Source organism: Triturus cristatus, chromosome 1_2 (assembly GCF_964204655.1).
Source record: "Triturus cristatus chromosome 1_2, aTriCri1.1, whole genome shotgun sequence".
Lineage (NCBI taxonomy): Eukaryota > Metazoa > Chordata > Amphibia > Caudata > Salamandridae > Triturus > Triturus cristatus.
Window position 1 is genome coordinate 355,114,559 of NC_140580.1, and position 21,370 is coordinate 355,135,928.

The 21,370-nt window shown below is 48.6% G+C and overlaps 1 protein-coding gene across 4 annotated transcripts in view; it reads right to left on the reverse strand.

Annotated features, from left to right (window-relative positions):
- Positions 1–216: 216 nt before the first annotated feature.
- The window catches only part of KLHL21 (kelch like family member 21), a 124,634-nt gene continuing 103,480 nt past the window's right edge, over positions 217–21,370 (reverse strand). For all 4 annotated transcript variants that reach the window (XM_085604426.1, XM_085604409.1, XM_085604402.1 and 1 more), the window contains one exon: positions 217–1,112. In XM_085604426.1, the coding sequence (XP_085460552.1) occupies positions 801–1,112 (312 nt within the window). In that variant the 3' untranslated portion in view covers positions 217–800. The remainder of the gene's footprint in view (positions 1,113–21,370) is intronic.

Genomic DNA, 21,370 nt, shown 5'->3' on the forward strand with positions numbered 1-21,370 from the left:
AGTTATGTAGTCAGATGCAGCACAGCAGCAATGCAGAACATGGCAGTGGGTAGATATGTTGTGCCGTACAACAGGGCACATGAAGATTCCGGAAATGCATCTCATGGGAAATTACAGAAATACCATCTTCATATAACATGTACAATTTTTCAATGGATCTTTGCAAAAAATGAATGTAAGCCTGGTTAGTCAGTCATTATTTCTTGACTAGATAAGCAAAATGATTAATAGATTTTTAATGCACATACATTTGTTGTGATCCACTAGGCTATTCCCCCACTTGGATATACTAATCTCCCCTTAATTTGGTTTTACTTTCGATGTTCTTAACTTCCTGAAGACCTGTACTTCAAAAGTCGATCACTCCTTCACATTTAGCTAGAATCCCCTGGATGTATTATAATTCTGGGCTAACATGATTCAGTTTCGAACAGCAAGCAAACTGCTAAAACACAAGGTAGGTAAACCCATAGGTTTCATGCTACAGTGTTCCGAGATTACCACGAAATAGCCTGAAATGAATGTCCAGCAAAAAAGCCGCAGGGAGGTGACCCTTTTGCTATGCAAAACCACAAAAAAAGAAAAGTAAGGGAAAATTAGTGTCAACTCTTGAAATAAATAAATTTAAAAAAAACACATTCCATCCAGGCGGCGCTGCTGATCAGAACTGGTTTGTCCGATCTGTCGACTGTCTTGTTTCATAAATCTCTGTCCCTTTGGTTGACCATCTCGTCAGCAATGCACCTCTAAAAATGCATAAACTTATCTTGCCCAACCCTCTAAATCAAGTGATTTGTTTGTCATCGCAGTTCATTGAGGTTCTGATTCCGAAAGTTCTGATGGTGGTGGGTTAGCTGGATTGAGTTCCTCTCGTTGTTGACATTGTCCAGAGTGACGCCACCAAAGCCGCACGGGGCAAGAGGCATGAACTGACGGAATATGCTGACACTGCCGTGCCAGAAGCTAGGCTGTGGGAGCCGGCCCACAATGTCCCAAGTCCGAGTGTCAGGATCGAATGTTTCTACCACGTCTGACAGTTCGAATGTATTATCGTAGCCGCCGGAGACATACATCTTACCGCCCAGTGCAGCAACGCTTCCACCGACGTGAACCTAAAATCAAAACAAGCAGAATGATCAACTGTGTTTCTTCAAAGATTGAACCTTATGCACCTTCCATATCAAAACCTGCCTGGAATTTTAAACCAATCAATCCTACCTGTTCCTCTGTGTACCTTCTCGAAGGACATTTTTAATGATCGCCTACAGCAGCTTTAGCAGTTTGCTGTAGAAGACCCATTGTGAACCATACAATACATAGCGTGGTCTTTGGGTCAGGGCCTTACTGGTGATGACTTCAATGGCTTTTCTCCCTATTCTTGTGTTTGTTCCACCTGAAGAACATTATGGTATCATCGTGTTTTGAATGGAATGTATCGTTCTACTGCTGACATTAGATCTTGTACTGTTGTTCATATGAACAACTAATTTATCTAAATGTTCCTCCTTCTCCCGCTTCCACCAACGCCTGCTTTATCAAAAACTATTCCCCACATAGCCCACTTGTCTCTCTAACACCCTTGCACTGTGAAAGCCACTGTATGGACAAGCAGCCTATCAAAAATGGCCTTTTAACTATTCCAAGATGGCGCTAAAGTGTTTGCATGGGTGGTACCTATTTTTGAAAAATGTTTTTTATTTTGAAGAATAACATTTAAATTGGGGGCATCCCACTGTGTGAGTGTGCACACCTGGTGGCTGCATTTCAATGTTTTTTCTCATACTTTAAGTCAATTCATTTAAAAATGGGCACCAAGCGTGACAATCTAGGCCTAGGTGGAGTTCGCAGGGTTCCGCAAAGTCACAAAAATCCTCCGCCGCATTACGCGAAGTTCTGCAAGCAGCGGCGTGTGTTAGGTCACACTGTTCATGCTGATTTTTAGCGCTGGGTGTTTGTCCCGTGCTGTAAAATCAGCGCAAACTGCAGCATGCGCAGGGCACGAGGGCACTGATTCTTTCTGTCGCTCGCGTTGATGTTCTACTCGAGCAGCAGCTTCTTCAATGCAAATGGAAAGTTTCTCAACCTGAGCAGCGGTGGCCATCTGCAACCGTCCGTGTTGAGAAATCTCGCCGAGAGGTGGTCTGGAGTAAGATTTTCCTCGCTCGCCAACTTTATGATGGCGAGCGAGGACAAAACTCTGCTCCATGGAGCGGAGTTTTTTGGAAAGCCGCGCACTGCGCAGAGCGGGAAAAACTCCGCAAACTACACGAGCGGAATTTCACGACCAGGCCTAACTACATCACATGCAACTCAATCACTGGCATCACTTCAAAAAATCAGTACTTTAATTGATGTTTTTGATTGTGTTATCTTATATGTTTTTCAAAGCTGATGTTATATCATTTTATTGTTACTGCACATTTTCCAGTGGATCCGCCTTTGTAAACTCACCATAACGATGTTTGCTTTATAAGTTTCTTGACATTTTTGCACCACTGGTATCTCTTTATGTGCTGCGAATTTGCTTTCTTCTTAAAAAAACAAAACAATCGCTTTTGCATTTTAAGGCTATTGTGCAAACACTATTAGCAGTTGCCTTAACCCTCACATAAACTAGGATTACTCAAAGATATCTTTTTTTTATTGCCCTTGTTAAATGCAGTGTTTCCATAAGAGGGCACTTGCTATGTAGTTATGAAAAGTGGCTACATTAAGTAAATAACTAATTTCACGACATGTTGCATTGTAAAAGTGTCAGGCATGATGATACCTATAACCTATGATGATTGTCAAAGAGTGACAACGTTTTTCCACTTTAAAAAAATTACAATCATAAAGCATATTATTTTTTTATTCTGTGACACATTAACACAAACATTTACACCAGAGAAATGAAAATAAATGTGTCCCAACAACACCCGTACATTTATTGCTAGAGGCAAATATAAAATACCATGATATTACTACAGTACAGCAAATCTGACATTAGAAAACCAATGTAATGCCGATATCATGTTACATACATTACATGTTCAAAGAAACACCTATGCTGATAGTCAGGAAGCCTCTTCAGTGTGATTTTATGTCTGTGCACAAATTCAACGTCTTGCATTCTGGTTTTGATCAAATATCTTTAATTTAAATAATACATATGAAAAAAACGCCATTGCGTTTATATAGTGCATGGCTGCCCAGAGGGCGTTTCAGCACTAACACGGAAAGGGTTCAGAGGGCAGCCACAATTGGGTAAAAGAGCCAAGTCTTCACTTTCGTACGAAAGATCTCAGGGAGGCAGCAGTTCGGACTTCGAGGGGAAGCGAATTTGAGAGCTTGGGATCTAATTATTTGAAAGAACTGCCTCCCTGCCTGGCCAATTTCATCCGAAGGACAGCCTTGAAGGCTAAGCTGCACGAGTGTAACACACGCTTAGGAACGCACAGGTGACCAGACTGTTTATGTAATTATGAGCCTTCTGAGCCATAGACTTTAACATATAACACAGTGCTTTGAACTTGACCCGTTTCTCAATGGTCAGCCAGTGACGCTCATGCAGATGGGAGGAAACAAACATAACAAGGAACATGGCAAAGAAGTCTGGCGACGGCGTTCTGCCATCTATTCAGAATTTTACACAGGCATTCAAGGAGCTCAAAACAAGTGCCAGATATCTTTGTTGATCTGGGAATCCATCCGGAGGCTGCTGGGCAAGTAGAAGCCTAGATCTTTTACAACCTGCTTAGGGGTGGGGACCAGACCTAAAACCTCTGGCCAGTGCGCCGGCCTCCAGAGTGGAGGTTGGTTACTTACCACCAGCACCTCAGTTTTATTGCCACACAGATGTAAGCACTCGTCTTTCATCCATGGCCTCAGCTTAGGACTGATGTTGTCCTCTGTAGAAGACAAATAAAAAATTATTTGAGTGCTGTTACCATAGGAAGATAAAGTAATGCTGAAAGCTTCTACAATGTCGGCTAGGGGTCGAACATAAGCACTGAAGAGAGTAGGACTCAAGGACAATCCCTTACGGTCCTCGAAAGGCATCTTAAGAACTGAAGAAAAGGATCCGGAGGTCACTTGAAAGGCATGATCCTGCAAAAAAAAGAAGAGCGGGATCACTGAAGGGCAAAGCCCACGATACCGTAGTCGGCCAACTGGTGGTGAAGGATGGCAAGGTACACGGTGTCAAACACTGTGCAGACGTCCAGAAGAATCAGCGCAGCTGTGCCTCCAAGAGTCAAGTGTCGTTCTAAGATGCGATTCCTAGCAAAGCTGACTCCGTACTATGGCCAGGTCAGAAGCCAAATTGCGAACCATGGAAAAAGTTGTGGAGTTCCATTTGAGAAAAAAAAAAACTTTTGAATTAATAATAGCTTTTTTTTCTCATTAATAGTGGCACAACCATAGCATTTTCCCAAGAGGTGGCGACCAAAGCCTGGATCATGGACGGGTTTAAAGGTTGTATCCAAATACGAGAGGGTGAATAGTGGCCAAGCTTAAGTATCCGCAAAAGAGCAGGGTCAGATGGTGACCCTGATTTGAGGATATTAAAAAATGGCTCAAAACTTTGAGTGTCAATTAAAGTTAAGGACTCCAAGATGGGACCATGTTAGAAATGGGGGTCTCTAGTTGGCAAGGGCTTGCACCTTTACCCAAATAGGGATCCTTCCTCCTAGTCAGGATAAGGGAGTTACACTCCTAAAATAACCCCTGCTCACCCCCTTGGTAGCTTGGCACGAGCAGTCATGCTTATCTTAGAGGCAGTGTGTAAAGCATTTGCACATAACCCACAGTAATACAATGTAAGCACTACAAACGGACACCACACCAGTTTAGAAAAATATCCAATATTTTTATATACTTAAGACAAGACAAAAACGATAAAAATCCACAATACAGTACTTAACCCGCAAACAGTAACTTTCAGAAATGCAGGGGCGTCGATGACCTCTCGTTGAGCTTCCGAACACACTGCGTCGGTTCCGGATGTAAGTGCAGGAGTCGTCAGGGCCCTCGACGTCACATGCGTTGCAGATCGAACTACTCTTTGTTGAAATCAGGAGCGCTGGCGTCGCCCGGCATCGGGTGCTGTGGTGCGAACTGCAGCGGTGCGGTTCCCTCAGGTCGCAGTGCGAGCAGCGGCTCGGTGGCAGCGTCATATGGTGTAGTCGGTGAGACCAGGGTCGTGGTGTGAGATGAAGGCGGTGCTTGTCACGGTGCTGGCAGGTCACGGTGCAAGCAGCGTCGTCGTCGTTGCTGAAGCGCTGTCGTCCTCTGACGAACTGGAGTTGATGGCAAGGCTGTGGTGCAGGATGAGGGTGGTGCGTCGTGTAACTTTACGAGCGTTGCCCCCGAACCACGGTGCAAGCAGCGGCGTCGATTCCGTCGTGGAGCGGCGTTGTTGGGGATACCCAGGCGTCGTCGTGAAGCGAGGCGGTGCGGAGTGCACAGGTTGCGGTGCAAGCAGCGGCTCAGTGGCGGCGTCAGCAGGCGTCGTCGGTGAGACCAGGGTCACGGTGCGGCATTGCCGTGGTGCCGTCAGGACACGGAGTCGGCAGCGACGTCGTATACGTGTCGAGCTTGAAGTCTTTGCTGTTCCTGAGACTTCTTTAAAAGGGGACAAGCTCTACCTCAAGCCCTTGGAGAAACTCACAAAAGTAGATTGCAGAAAGTTCAGTCCAGTCCTTTCACTGCCCAAGACAGAAGCAGCCACTGCAGGCCAATACAGCAAAGCACACAGCAAAGTGGTAGTTCCTCATCACAGCTTCTCCAGCTCTTCTTCTTGGCAGTCTTCTTGATCCCCAAAGAGTTCTGAATTGTTGGGGTTTGGGCCCCAATATTTATACTAGCAAATCCTTTGTCCTCTGAAGGCAGAGGCCGTGTACCTAGTTCAAACCAGTTCTGGGTGCATTCTGCCAGTGTACACCTTCCTTTGTCAGTGTGGGCCAGGGTCCACAGACGCATCACAGGAGGTGGAGCCAGCATTGTGGAAGGCAGGCACGGCCCTATTCAGACCCAGCTGCTACTGCTCCCACCCATCTACATGCAGATAGGTCTATTCAGCCCTGTGCTGACTCACCCGGTCTCCTGGAGTCTCCCCCAGCCCCAGTCACTCACAAACCAGACAGACAATACACAACCTAGCAGAGGCAGGCTGGATGGTTAGGCAAGAAAATACCTACTTTCTAAAAGTGGTATTTGCAAACACAGAATGTTAAAACCAACTTCACTAAAAGGTGTATTTTATCATTCTGAGTTAAGGCATACTAAACGTGAAATTCTACCATGTTCACTGGGTCAGTTAGGATTATAGGATGTTATAATCAAACTGCTGCCCATTCTGGTCTATGGGAACAGGTGGCCTTGCAATAGTGAAAAACGAAATTGGCTGTAATTCACTATCAGGGCATGTCCTACCTTTCATATACAATGCAACCTACCCACAGGGATACCTTGGGCCAACCTTAGGGGTGACTAACATGTAGAAAAGGGAAGGTTTAGGGACTGGCAAATGGGTGCACTTGCCAAGTCGACATCGCAGTCCCAGACTGCACACAGGCTCTGCAATGGCAGGCCAGAATTACACTTTACGGGCTGTTTGCGTGGGTGGCACAATTCAGTGCTGCAGCCCACCAACAGCATTTGATTTATGGGCCCTGGCACTCGCAGTGCACTTTACTAGGGACTGACACATAAACCAGATAGGCAAATCATGGAAACACCAATCCATAACACATTTTACACGGAGAGCATATGCACTTTAGCACTGATCAACAGTGGTAAAGTGCCCAGAGTCCTAAAACCAACAACCGCAGGTCAGGAAAAAATAGGAGGAAGAAGCAAAAAGTTTAGGGATAACCCTGCAAAAAGGTCCAGTACCTTCTACCACATATAGTTCTTCCACAACTGTGGAAGAGAGCCCCTCTTCCACTGTAGCATCAAATGAGGTACAGATGTTAGCTACTTTGTCGAAAAAGAAATCATCTGTTTTTTACAACTTTCAGAGGATAAGGGCACAGAAGGCGCCATATAGGCTGATCTGACAGGGCTTGGACTATCTGAAATAACTCTTTAAAAAGACCAACGCACACAAAGTAAATTTTAAGGCACCAATTCCACATAAGATCCAAGTGATTGCCAAATGTAACGAAAATAACTTCAGCCAGTCTTGAAAAACCGACAATAAAACGTAGACTAAAAAGCTTAATAATGAAAAGTACATTTTTAAATGCTTTATCTCCCTATTCCAAATAAATATTGAACTGCCAGTCCCAACTTGATGGATAAGTTACTTGCCTTGGGTAACACCTTATCTGGTAGAGGCATGATCTAGCTGCAGATTCTTTACCTTTGAATTTCCAAGGCGTCAGACTGGAACCAGAAGATTTTTCTTCAAGCAATACCTCTGTGCGCCAGTAGGTGGTGTCGGTCGGCTACGTGTGGCGTCATCTGCGGCATTGTGAGGTCCGCATCACCTATGTAGGCACCACCTCGACGCGCTGACGTCAGTTACTTTCCATTTCAGAAGCAGGGAGCAATGAAGTGCACTGCCATTGGTGTGTTTTGAATAACTAGGGGACTGAAAGGGACCAGCCCTGACCCTAAACACCTGTCCACAATGAGGTGAGGATGGGTGGGCCGGTAAAAAATCTGCAGCTAGACCATTACTGAAGGTAATTATTTTGTACATCTAATAGAGACATCTAGCTGCAGATTCCTTACCTTTGAATAGATACCCAAGCAATACCATCTCAAGTGGAGGGACTGCGGACAAGTTTAGACCAGGAAGCCCTGCATGACAGAGTAGCTAAAAAGGCTACCCCTGCAGTAGTGCTTGGTAAACGTGTGCAGGGATACCCACGTTGCTGCCTGACAAATGTCGAGGACTGGAACTCCACTTTGCAATGTTTTGGTAACAGCCTTAGCTCAGGTAAAATGAGCCCTTAAGCCTACAGGAGGCTGCTTTTTGGCCAGAGCATAGAAAATTCTGATGCAGAGGACGACCCATCGAGAGACAGTCTTCCTCTGCACCGCGAAACCTTTCTTTGATCCAATGTACTCCACAATGAGTTGGTCATCCACCCGGAACTCTTTAGTAAGGTCAAGGTAGAACGACAACGCTCTCTTTGAGTCCAGAAGGTGTAGTCTCTCCTCTTCTTTAGGGGGGTGTGGAGGAGCATAGAAAGTGGGCAAGGTGACAGTTTGCCCCACATTGAATAGTGTTACTACTTTCAGTAAGAAAGAGGCCCAAGCGTGAAGCCCCAATTTAGGGAAGATGGTCAGGGAACGAGGATTGGCAATTAACAGAGCCTTCAATTCGCTCACTCTCCTGGCAGATGTAAATGGCACGAAGAAGGCTTTTTTGATAGTAAGCAGCCGGAGGGGGCAATTGTGCAGAGCTTCAAATGGAGCACACATTAGGAAGGTAAGAACCAAATTAAAGCCCCACTGACGCATAATAAAAGGAGAAGGTGGAAACATATGTACAAGTCCTTTGAGGAATCCATCTACAAGAAAACAAGTTACTTACCTGTAACTTTGGTTCCCCAGTATTGGTAACTTTCATAGATTCTCATGCTTTGTATCATTCCCCGTCGTCGGAATGGGAGCCTCGGTAAACAACAAATATATCATAACCATAGAAACAAAAGAGAAAATGGGCTTAGGCCTCATCTCATTTTGTAGTACATCACCCTCTTTGTGTAAAAGAGCCCAAACTTTTGCCAGGACCAATCAGCACAGCCTCACCCTTTGGAACCTTCCTGAGAGAGCTCAGGACCTCAGATTTGTAGCCGTTGTGCAAACAGCCACTACCTCAGTAAACCGGCAGAGCTTTTCCAGGGGAGGTGGGTGGGCGCATGAGAATCTATGAAAGTTACCAATACTGGGGAACCAAAGTTACAGGTAAGTAACTTGTTTTCTTACCCCAGTATTGGAACTTTCATAGATTCTCATGCTTTGTATTAGAATAGCTAGCAGTAAATCACAAAAGCACATTTTGGTAGACACTTGGCCTTACATAACCATCTCAGTTTACAGTTACAACTAGTACATGGTAACCAAGAAAAAACAACATTACTGAACCAAATGTGCTTACCAGGATGGAGGGATTGTAGGGAAAGCTCACCTCTCAATGAAAAAGATTCCTGAGGACTGCTTGACCAACAGCAGCGTCATCTCGTCCCACCGACTCCAGGCAGTAGTGTTTCGTGAAGGTGTGTACACTGCTCCACGTTGCTGCCCTGCAAATGTCCTTGATAGCAACTCCAGCAAAAAGAGCCACTGAAGATGCCATCGCTCGTGTAGAATGAGCACGGGCCCTTCTGTCCAAAGGTTTGCCTGCAGCCTGATGACAGAATTGAATTGCACTGGAGATCCAGCGGGAAATGCCACTCTTAGCGAGAGGCAACCCCTTCCGTGGTGCACTGTAGGCAATAAATAGCCGTGTAGACTTCCTGAAAGATCATGTGCGCTCGAGATAGAATTTCAGACATCTCTGGACATCCAAAGAATGCAATGTTCGTTCCGCCTGGGTCGAAGGACATGGAAAAAAGGAATTCAAAATCAAGGGTTCATTCAGATGAAAATCCGAAGGCACCTTCGGGATGAATTTTGGGTTGGTTCTCAAAATTAGCACATCCTTTTTGAACTGCAGAAAAGGCTCCACTATGGACAGACCCTGGAGTTCACTAACCCTCCTAGCCGAAGTCAATGCTAAGAGGAGGGCTAGTTTCCAAGATAGGAACTTCAAGTCGGCCCTGTGAATCGTCTCAAAAGGAGCTTTCATGAGCTGAGCCAGTACTAGGTTGAGCTGCCAGATCGGTGGAGGTGCTCGGACCGGAGGATACATCCGAAACAACCCTTTAAGGAACTGTTTTACAATCCTTGCGGACCATAGAGATGGCCCCGATGTCTTCCGTCGAAAACGGGATATGGCAGCCAGATGTACCTTGACAGAAGAGTGCACCAGACCTGATTTTGCCAGCGACAGGATGTAAGGTAAAACCTGATGTGGCAGGGATTTATAAGGATGGAGTTTATTCCTCTGGCACCACAGACAAAACCTCTTCCATTTTGCCCTGTATGTCTTATTAGTGCTTGGCGCCCGCGCCTGAGACAAAACATCCCTGCACTCCCTGGAGAGATTCAGATGACGGAATTCTCTGTATTCAGGAGCCACGCTGTCAAGTGTAGTGACTTCGATCCGGATGGAGCACCTGTCCCTGATCCCGCGACAACAGAGGTGGAATCAGCGGCAAGCGAATTGGGCGATCCTGGGAGAGAAGCAGGAGTTCCGTGAACCAGAACTGCCGGGCCCACGCTGGAGCAATGAGAATCATCTTGCACGGTTCCGCCCTGACCTTCCTGAGAACTCGAGGAATGAGAGGAATGGGAGGAAAAGCGTAGCAAAATGCGCCGAACCAAGCAATCGAAAGGGCATTCCCCAGCGATCCTCGATGGGGAACCTTGCTTGCGTAGAACCGACATTTGGCGTTCTCCGGGGACGCAAAGAGGTCTATGGTCGGAGTACCCCATCTCTCGAACACTCCCTCCAGCGTGGTTTGGTCTAATTCCCACTCGTGAGTCACTTCCGTCTGACGACTCAGAGCATCCGCCGTGATGTTGAGGCAACCTACTAGGTGCTCGGCTTGTAGGGTGATCTTGTGAGAAATCGCAAAATCCCAGACCGTCTGAGCTTCCTTGGACAGAGTCCGCGATCTTGTTCCCCCTTGCTTGTTGATATAGTGCATGGCCGTCGTGTTGTCTGTCCGGACCAGCACTGCACGATTCTGAAGTCTGGGGAGGAACGCCAGCAAGGCTAAGCGAATAGCCATCAGCTCCAAGAGGTTGATGTGGTGTAGGCTCTGCGCTGGACTCCAGTGACCGCTGATTTGAAGCTCCTGGAGTACCACTCCCCAGCCTTCTAAGGAGGCATCTGTGGTCACCACCATAGGAGAAGGAGGAGTGCGGAATGTTAATCCTACTGCGATGTTCTCCTTTACCAGCCACCACTCGCAGGCCTTGCGCATCCCTGGTGTTATCCACACCTTGTCATTGAACGATCCTTCTGCCTGGCGCCATTGCTTGTCGAACTCCTCCTGCAGAGGACGCATATGAAGCCTGCAATGCGGTATTAATGGTATGCAGGATGATATCGATCCGAGTAAGGACTTGTACCGGCGAACCGACACATTTTTCCTCTGCAGCACTTGACGAGCGGAGGTGATCAGCTTGTGTTGACGCTCCTCCGACGGACGAGCGGTGCATAGTGTCGTGTCCAGAATAGCTCCAAGGAACCTTTGGGACCTGGAGGGTATCAGCACCGACTTGGATCTGTTGAGCTGAAGACCCAAGTGGGCGAACAATTGAATGCAAGTTGACACGGCTTGAGAAGTTGCCTTGAGCGATGGAGCCTTGATGAGCCAGTCGTCCAAGTATGGGAACACTTCTAGCGATTGCTTTCTGAGAAAAGCAGCGACTGGTGCCAGCATCTTCGTGAATATCCGAGGTGTAGACCGAAGGCCAAACGGAAGCACCTTGAACTGGAAATGGCTCTTGCCTACTGTGAAGCGTAGATATTGCCTGTGAGCTGGGTGGATCGGAACGTGGAAGTACGCATCCTCTAAATCCAGGGACGCCAAAAAAATCGCCCGGATTCAGTAGACGGAGAATATCCTGGAGAGTGACCATCCTGAAGGAGAGCTTGATGAGATAGGTGTTGAGCTCCCTTAGGTCTAGTATAGGACGCCACGTATCTTCCGTCTTCCGAACCAGGAAGAACCTGGAATAGAAACCCTTGCCTCTCTGCGAAAGAGGTACCGGTTCTATCGCCCCCTTGATGAATAGTTGGTGGGCTTCGAGATGTAACAGTCGGAGATGTTTTGAGGGACGGGCGTCCGGAGCTCTCGTTGGAGGAAGATCTTGGAATTCCAACGTATGGCCACTCTGAACAATATTCAAAACCCACCGGTCCGATGTTATAAGGACCCAGCTGTCCAGACAATAGGAGATCCTGCCCCCAACCGGTGTCCTTGGTAGGGGAGGAACAGTAGTCAGAGCCAGGAGGCCGCTATTGCCTCTTGGCATTGTCTCGTCCCTGACGATTCTGACGTCCTCTCTGGGACTGACGAGAGAAAGACGCCGATTGACCTTGGCGTTGGTTTGAGTACTGATTCTTAAATGACTGTCCTGACTGTGTGGAATACGGACGTTGGTTTCCTCTATAAGTAGAGAATCCACGTGCTCCTCTGAATGGAACCTTGCGATAATTTAAGGATCCTAAGGACTTTGCTGTGTCCGTGCCCTTCCTTATGCTTTGCAGGGCCTCATCGACATGCTTCCCAAAAAGCATTTCTCCGTCAAAAGGAAGGTCCAGGATCTTGTTTTGGACCTCCTGACGGAACCAGGTTGCTTTTAACCAGCCTTGACGGCGCAAGACCGCTGATCCTGCTAAAGCCCTGAAAGCAGTAGAGGCCATGTCCATAGCACAGTCAATGACTTCAGAAGAACATCTCTCTCCTTCCATGAGAACCTGCTTGGCCTCCTCCTGACTCGAATCTGGTAGCAGATCCATAAACGGCTCCAAGTCGCACCACATCTGGCGGTCGTACCTGCCTAGAATGGCTAATGAATTTGCCGCTCGAACCAACAAACTGGCCATGGTGGAAAATCTCTTCCCTACATTGTCCAGCCGCCTGCCATCCTTATCCGGAGGCGTAGTCAAAGGTGTTGACGGATTCTTGGACTTGCATTGTGCGGCCTGAGATATTACAGAGTCAGGCTTTGGTTGTCCTAGAAGACATGCAGGACTGCCCTCAGGGGCCTTGTATTTCTTCTCCAGCCGGGGAAGAACCGGGATGACCGTAGCTGGGTTCTGCATAATCTTAATTCCCTCATCCCACACATGCTCAATGATGGGAATTGATCTGACAGACTTTATACTGCGCCTTAAAGTCATACAGAAAACAGTCCGACTGTTCCACTGTAAGAGGCAGACCAAACCTCTTGGATGCACGCTCCATAAGATTATCGAACCCCCCAATATCTGCCGGAGGCGACCCGTTCGTCTCCCGCCCTGCAGCATCCGGATCTTGAATTCCAGTGTCCTCAGGGTCCACATCCGGATCCCCTGGATCAGTTAGTGGGAACACGTGCCCCTCATCGTCGTCATCCGTATCCACATCCTGTGTATCCTCATTGGTAGGTTCCGGATACGAAGTTTGAGGAACCACTACCGGTACCACCATTGGTGATGTACGGGGTATGTCTTTAGGAAGAGGTTGCAAGTCCACTGCCGGCCCTCGCGGAACCACTGATGTAGATGGGTGCACTGGTGGAACGTCAGGGTGTGATGGAAATCGAGCTCTGTAGTCCTGCAGCATCATCTGCAAATCCGTAACCAGAGCAACTGGTAAAGCTATCATGTCCTCCCTCAAAGTGCGAGGATGTACTTCCTGTTGAACATCTTGTTGCTCCTCCTGCTCTTGACCATAATACTCCTCAGTATCAGTGTCTTGCTGCTTTACATGCAGATCTGAGGGACTGTAGGCATCCCCATACTGCTCACCCTCATCCTCCGACTCATCCAGAAGCATAGATGGTGGTAAAGGCGTAACCCGCCTAGGTGAAGTCATGTCTGGCGTGATTTTCAACCTCTGTATTGAAAATCCTGAAATTTTCGCCGTGAAATCGTCGACGGCACGGTAGTCTTCGTCGACGGAGTGTGAATCGTCGTCGACAATGAGGTCGTCGACGATGCCTGAATCGTCGTCGACGGTAGGATCGTCAACGGAGCCTTCTTCTTCGTCGACGGAGCTTTCTTCATCGTCGACGGGACAACCTTCGATAGTCTCGTCGACGAACTCGTCGTCATCAGCATCGATGACGACGTCGCCGTTATCATCGTCTTCGTCGTCGACACCGCCGTCGAAGACGAGAATGAAGCGGTCGTCGACGATGAAGCAGACATCGTCGAAGGTCCCGTCGACGACACCAAGGAAACAGTCTTTACTATGGAAATCGTCGTCGACGTACCTGCTTTAGTCAGCATTGATGGACGCTGTTTCTTCACCGGAGCCATCTGAGGAGTTCCTGCAGAGTGTTTCTTCGCAGGCTTTTCCTTTTGGGACGGAGGAGAAGATATGGAAACCTCCTTTTTGTCCCTAGAGGCTGTGTACACACCAGCAGCCTGTCCCTGCCTCTCCTTTTCACTTCCGTGAGGAGATTTCATGGGACCAGCCTCCTCAGACCTTTCAGAGATCCCGTGAGGGGCTTTGACAGGGGGTTCCGCAGAGATGGAGGGAGATGACCTACCACTCTTCTTTGATCTCCTGGAGGAGGTGCCAGAAATTGAATCCTCCTCATCTGAAGAGAGAACCTCCTTCCTGGTCTTCAGCTTTTGCAGCCATGTCAGCAACCGACCTTCTCTGTCCCGCAAAGTCTTGGTAGATAAGGTCCGACAAATCTTGCAGTCTGTGGCCTTGTGTTCCGGGTATAAGCAATAAATACAACTGTCATGCTTATCCTCAATGAATAGTCTCTTCTTTCCACAAGAAGCACAGGGTCTGAATAAGGCTTTTTCCTTTTCTGACATAATGTCACTATAGATGGTAAAATGTAGACTTCTAAAAGAAAAATTTGTGAAAACTGAGCAGAGCTCAGTGGAGTCTCCCTAGCACAACGTGCGGTAGAAAAATCTGAGGTTCTGAGCTCTCTCAGGAAGGTTCCAAAGGGTGAGGCTGTGCTGACTGGTCCTGGCAAAAGTTTGGGCTCTTTTACACAAAGAGGGTGATATACTACAAAATGAGATGAGGCCTAAGCCTATTTTCTCTTTTTTTTCTATGGTTATGATATATTTGTTGTTTACCGAGGCTCCCATTCCGACGACGGGGAATGATACAAAGCATGAGAATCTATGAAAGTTCCAATACTGGGGTAATGGCAAATTTGAAAAATGAGGGTTTTTCTGGCAGTCTCAGGAAGGCAGACAGGCCCGAAAGGTACCCTTTGAGAGTGCCCAGTGCAGAGCCTTGCTAGGCAAGGTCAAAATAAAAAGCAAATCATGAGAAAGGGATGCAGAAAGAGGAACATGCCTTTCTGTACAATATTTCACAAATTTGTGGCACCGGCAGATGTACCCAGTCTTAGTAGAGGGCTGCCTGGCTGCCAAAATAACATTTCAGACTTCAGGAGGAAGGTCCACTGCTATCAACTGCCGCCGCTCAATCTCCAAGCAAGAAGGTATAGAGTTGAAAGGTTCGGGTGGAGGACCCTCCCCTGCTGGTGCGACAGAAGAGTCTCCAGAACAGGCACCCTGATTGTACGATCGATGCTCTGTCGGAGAACCTCAGTGTACCAGACTCTCCGTACCCAGTCCGGAGCCACAAGAATGACCTGGGCCCGGTCACTCCTGACCTTCTTGAGCACTCTGGATAGGAGTGGTAATGGCGGAAAGGCTTATAGGAGGCCTGTGCTCCACTCAAGATGAAAAGCGTCTCTGAGTAAGAGCCACCTTGGAAACTCCAGCACGCAAAGAACAAGTTACTTACCTTTGGTAACGCATTATCTGGTAGAGACTATCTAGCTGCAGATTCCTTACCTTTGAATTTCAAAAGCGTCAGGCTGGACACAGAAACTTTTGCTGAGCAATACCCCTTGCACACGCCGTCGGGTGGCTCAATTCTGCTCTTCGTGACGTAGTCGGCGTTGGTTATGACGTTGCGCTGCCTATATAGGCACCACCCAGGCGTGCGGACATCAGCACTTTTTGTATTTTCCACACCAGAAGTGCAGAGCCATGAAGTAACTGACAGTTGTGTGCAAAAGTAGGCCCCTGAAAGGGAGAGTAACCTTAGCCCTACAATATTAGTCCGCAAAGCGGGGAGGCATGGGTGGGGCTGTAAGGAATCTGCAGCTAGAGTCTGTACCAGATAATGCATTACTGACGGTAAGTAACTTGTTCATCTGATAAGAGACTTCTAGCTGCAGATTCCTTGCCTTTGAATAAGATACCCAAGCCATACCATCCTGCAGTGGGCTGCGGACAAATACCTTAAACTAGAAAGTCCTTCAGGACTGAGCAGGCAAAGTGCCAGTCTCTGCAGACCTGACCATCCAGGCAGTAGTGTTTTGCAAACGTGTGCAATGATGCCCATGTTGCCGCCTGACAGATGTCTTGGACTGGGACACGTTGAGCCAAGGCTGTAGTCGCAGCCTTTCCCCTGGTGGAAGGGTCCCTTAATCCATCAGGGGGCTGCTTCTTTGCCATAGCATAGCAGATCTTAATGCAGAGAACGACTCAGCGAGAAATGGTCCTTTTCTGCACTGCCCTACACTTCTATGCTGCTGCGTACCCCCACAAAGTTAGTCGTCCACCCGGAACTCTTTTGTGCAGTCACGGTAGAACGACAACACTCTTTTTGGGTCCAGCCGGTGGAGACGCTCCTCTTCCTTAGAGGGATGCAGGGGAGCAAAGAAGGTGGGCAATGTGATGGCATGACCCAGATGAAATAGGGTCACAACTTTTGGCAAAAAAGAAGCCTGGGTGCAAAGCACCACTTTGTCCAGAAATGACATTCGATAGGAAGGTGAGTACTAATACCTGCAACTCACTCATCTTCCGGGCCTATGTAATCGCCACTAAGAAGGCTGTTTTGATGGTCAACAACCGGAGGGGACAATTGTGTAGAGGCTCAAATAGAGCACACATCAGGTAGGTGAGGACCAAATTAAGGTCCCACTGTGGCATAACGTAGGAAATCTATGTACAATAGGGGACTTGAAGAGACGGTTGGTCTGGCAGCTGCAAAAAAGCAGACCGAGCAGAGAGATAACTCTTGAGGCTTCCCAAAGCAGAGCACTGTTAGGCAGGGGTTTGCATGAATAGAAGGACAGTAGAAAGGGAAGCAGAAAGAGGGTCAATAGACCTTTCAGTACAGTAAAAACATACATTTCTGCCAACGCCAGGCGTATACCTTCTTACTGGAGAGCTGCCTGGCTGCCAAAATAACGTTACAAACTTCAGGAGGAAGGTCAAAAGCCATCAACTGCCACCGCTCAATCTCCACGCATGGAGGCGCAGAGTTGACAGGTTCGGGTGGAGAACCGTCCCCTGCTGCTGCAACAGAGGATCTTCCCGAAGGATCGAAGCTCATCTTTAGAAGCTCTGGATACCAGACGCCCCTCGCCCAGTTCGGAGCTACAAGAATGACTTGGGCCCGGTCGCTCCTGAGCTTCAGAACCCTGGGCAGAAGTGGTATGGGCAGAAAGGCGTACAGCAGGACTAAGCTCCACCTGCGAAGAAAGGAGTCGCCAAGCGATAGCCGCCTTGGAAACTCCAGTGCCCAGTACTGCACATTCTCTTTGGAGGTGAACAAATCTAACCAAGGTTCTCCCCAATGTTAAAAGAGACCTTGTGCCACCTCCGACTGGAGAAACGATTCGAGATCCGCTAGGCATCGATGGATGAGCTCTTCTGCCATAGATTTCAGACAACCTGCCAGGTGCTGAACCACCAGGGTTACGCCCTGCTGTCCCAGCCATGTCCAGAGACGCAGGGTATCTCGACAAAGGTTCCACAACCCCACCCTGCCCTGCTTGTTGCAGCACCACATGGTGGTGGTGTTGTCCATGAACACCTAAACTAGCTTCCCCTTGAAAGAGGGAAGAAATACTTTAAATGCCAATCGAATCGCTTGGAGCTCCAACAGATTTATGTGGAGCCCTGACTCCGCTGGAGACCAGTGTCCCCTGATCTCTACCTCTCCCAGATGACCGCTCCCCATCATAGAAGTGACGCATCTGTCACCACTGTGAATTCTGGTTGAAGAAGGGGAAGGAGACTGCTGTTGCCCTGATCGCGGTTCGTCAACCATCACTGCAGATCTCTCAGTTTCTTCTGAGATTTGGACCATGTCGGTGAGCTTTCATCAATGCTGTGTCCACTGGACAATCAGGTCCCACTGCAGAGTCTGCATACGCCACCTGGCATGCTTTACCAACAGGATGCAGGAGGCCATGAAACCCAATAGCCTCAGAGTTAGTCTCACCGAAATCCAGGATAGAGGACGAAACATCGGATTCATAACTTCTCTGGGGCTGCACCAAGAATCTGGAACTCGCTGCCGTCCTCCATCAGAAGAATACCTTCCCTATCAATCTTTAAAAAGTAAGCAAAAATGTTCCTAATGAGCATGTTACTCCCATAAATCTCCTTCATCGCGCATACCGCTCTGCGGCATTGCTTTTGTTTTTCTGCAAAATTCTTGTCTGCTTGGTTGCTCGTATTCTTTGTACTGATTTATTACTCCCTCAAATGTAATTGCTGGTTCTCTCTGCATATTGCCGACATGTCACCCCCTCAAATGTAATTGCTGGTTTTCTCTGCATATTGCCGACACGTCGCTCCTCTGATTATTGTATATACCCTGTTTATGTCCGAATGTAGTCACTTCCTTCTATCCCTAGCCATGTTTATTGCTTATGTCAACCTTGTATACAACGTGTTATCACTGTAAAGCGCTCTGATACCCTAACGGGTCACTTTTGCGCTCTATAAAACCATAAATAAATAACCAGAATATCCTGGTCTCGTTGCTCGGGAGGTTAAGCCCGAAACTGCACTGTGTCCAGAACTGCCCTGATGAAAGGGAGCGTCGGTGAAGCAGTCAGGTGTGACTTCGGCATGTTTATAGAAAACCCCAGAGAATGTAGGAGGTCCACCGTAGTCTGAAGGTGGGCGACAACTGCCTGCGGCGACAACGCCTTTAACAGCCAGTCATCGAGGTAGGAGAAGACTGAGACCCCTAACCTGCGCAGATGAGCTGCGACCACCACTATCACTTTGGTGAACACCCGAGGGGCACTGGTAAGGCCGAAGGGGAGAACGGTTAACTGAAAGTGCTTGCAGCCTACCTTGAACCGTAACGCCTGTGGCTCGGCAGGATGGGGATGTGAAAAAACGCATTCTGCAAGTCCAATGCTACCATGCAGTCTTTTTGGTCTAGGGCAGACAAGATCTGAGTTAGAGTCCGCATCTTAAATTGCTCCTTCTTGAGGAAGAGATTGAAAGTCTGAAGATCTAAAATGGGCTGCAACCCTTTGTTCTTCTTCGGAATCAGAAAGTAGCGGGAATAACAAACACTGCCTACTTGTGAAACGGGACCCTTTCTATAGCTCCTTAAGCCAAGAGAGCTGTAAATTCCTCCTGGAATCAATTTCAGATGATCTTCCATCAGCCGTTCCTGATTTGGCAGAATGGGAGGAGGAGAAGAAAGGAAAGGCAGAGAATCTCCCTCCTGAATGATCTGCAAGACCCACTTGTCCGATGTTATGGATCTCCAGTGAGGGAGATGGTGACAAATTCTCCTGCCAACTGGGGTACTGTGGTCTTGCAGACTCAGACTAGGAATGCTTGGAGACTGCGGCTGCCGGAGGCAAGGTAGCCGATGACTTCTGGCCTCCATTCCTTGATCGTAATGTACCACGTCCACGTCCTCGCTTTGCTTGGGCAGTCTGTGCAGGATATTGGCTGGGATAGGGCTGACGCAGCTGGAAGCCACTTCTGTTGCCGCGAAAGGAAGACTGGCCACAAGGAGTAGAGGAGAGGCCCAAGGATCTGGCCGCAGCTCAAGAGTTCTTGAACCTGAACAGGGCAGAATCTGCCTTTTCCCCAAAAAGACGGGTTCCTTCAAAGAGCATGTCCATCAGATTGGCCTGGACATCACCCGAGAAGCTAGTTGTCCTAAGCCAGGCGTGGTGCCTTAAGGCCACTGTCATTGAATTCGATCTGCCCAGCGAATCAGTCTTATCTAGGCCACACCGAGTGGTGAATTTTGCTGCATCTCGCCCATCCCATGGCGGAGTACAACTGTCCTGTTCACAGGGGCCCCTATGCTAGGCTTGGACCACGTGCGTAGAAGGACGAGTGTAAGTGTCTCATTAAAGGGCAAAAGGGGTTCGGAGGTGGAAGCCCCAGGTTGAAGCACTTCAGTCAGGAGATTAGAGTTGACCTGCACGGAGGGTAGTTCTAGTCCAAGGACCAGAGTTGCCCTTTTTACCATCATGGATGCCCCCTCCTCTGTAGCCACTGTTGGCGGAGAGAGCATGCCAGTATCTGGAGAAGTGTCCAGTCCACTGGCTTCCGCAAGTTCCCCATTTCAGGCCAACTGCTACGCAGAGTCATCCTGGTGTTCCAGAGGGTCCATAGACTCCTCCCATTCCTCTCCTGAGCCTAGCACATCCTCAAAGTGCTCAGGCAACAACATAAAACCCCTGGGTTCAATCTGCATCAGAATCGGCGTTGAGCAACGTCGCTCCGACTCCGTGTCGTCATGGATGAGGATGGGGCTGGCACCGGCGGCGCTTCAGGCACAGACTTCGGGTCAGACGCCGGAGGAGGTCACGTTGGCATGGCCAGTGTCGACCCAGATCCTGAATCGGATTGATAAGGCCCCACAGACGCCGTGGCTGGATTCATCTCGGGGCCCGAGGGCTCGCCAGCAGGGTTGGCCGTTCAAATACGCGGCAGATGGCCTCGTAAATTCTTATATCTGACCTGGGGTTGCTCCGGCTGCCGGAAAGGGAGGGAGGGGCGAAGTTGACCCAGGCTCCGGCTCTGCAGAACAGTGCCTATAGCGTCAGTGCTCCTTACCTCTCTCGTCGAAGGACGACAGCAGTGGTGAAGATGAAGTCCGATTGGGCTTCCCCTTCTTATTCCTCTTCCCCGAATGTCCCAAGGACGTTGAGTGGGATGAAGACGACTTGGGGCTCCAGGAGCACTCCCACGACCTCCTCTTCCTCAATCGGGACCCCATCCGCGGAGTCTCGATCGACTGTGTCGACTGCCGGGCCGCAAGGAGCTTCATCGCCCTCTCCCTCAACGCCTTCAGAGCCATGGCCCGGCAGTCCGTGCACGGCTTTGAGTCGTGGTCACGCTCGAGACACCGGAGACAGTCTAGGTCGGTGGGTGGGGTGGGATGGGGGGGGGGTCGTCGTTAAATGATATCGTGGTGGCAGGCTCCGCACAGCTTGAAACCAGTCTTCCTTGAAGACATCCCTCGCACACAAAGTTGGAAAAATCTTCTGAATTCGACAAAAGTCGAGAAAAAAACCTGTCAAAAAGCGACAGAGGGGTAGCTCTTATCAGAACGGAGCTTAACTGGTGCGTAAAGAAAAGAACTAACGTCCGCGCACCAGGGTGGCCAACAACGTCACGCAGAGCCGAATGGAGCCACCCGACGATGTGCGCACAAGGGGTATCGCTCAGCAAAAGTTTCCGGATCCAGCCGAACGCCTGGATAATTCAAAGGTAAGGAGTCTGCAGCTAGAAGTCTCTCTCAGATACTGCCGACATTGCGTGTCTCGGCGGTGGTGA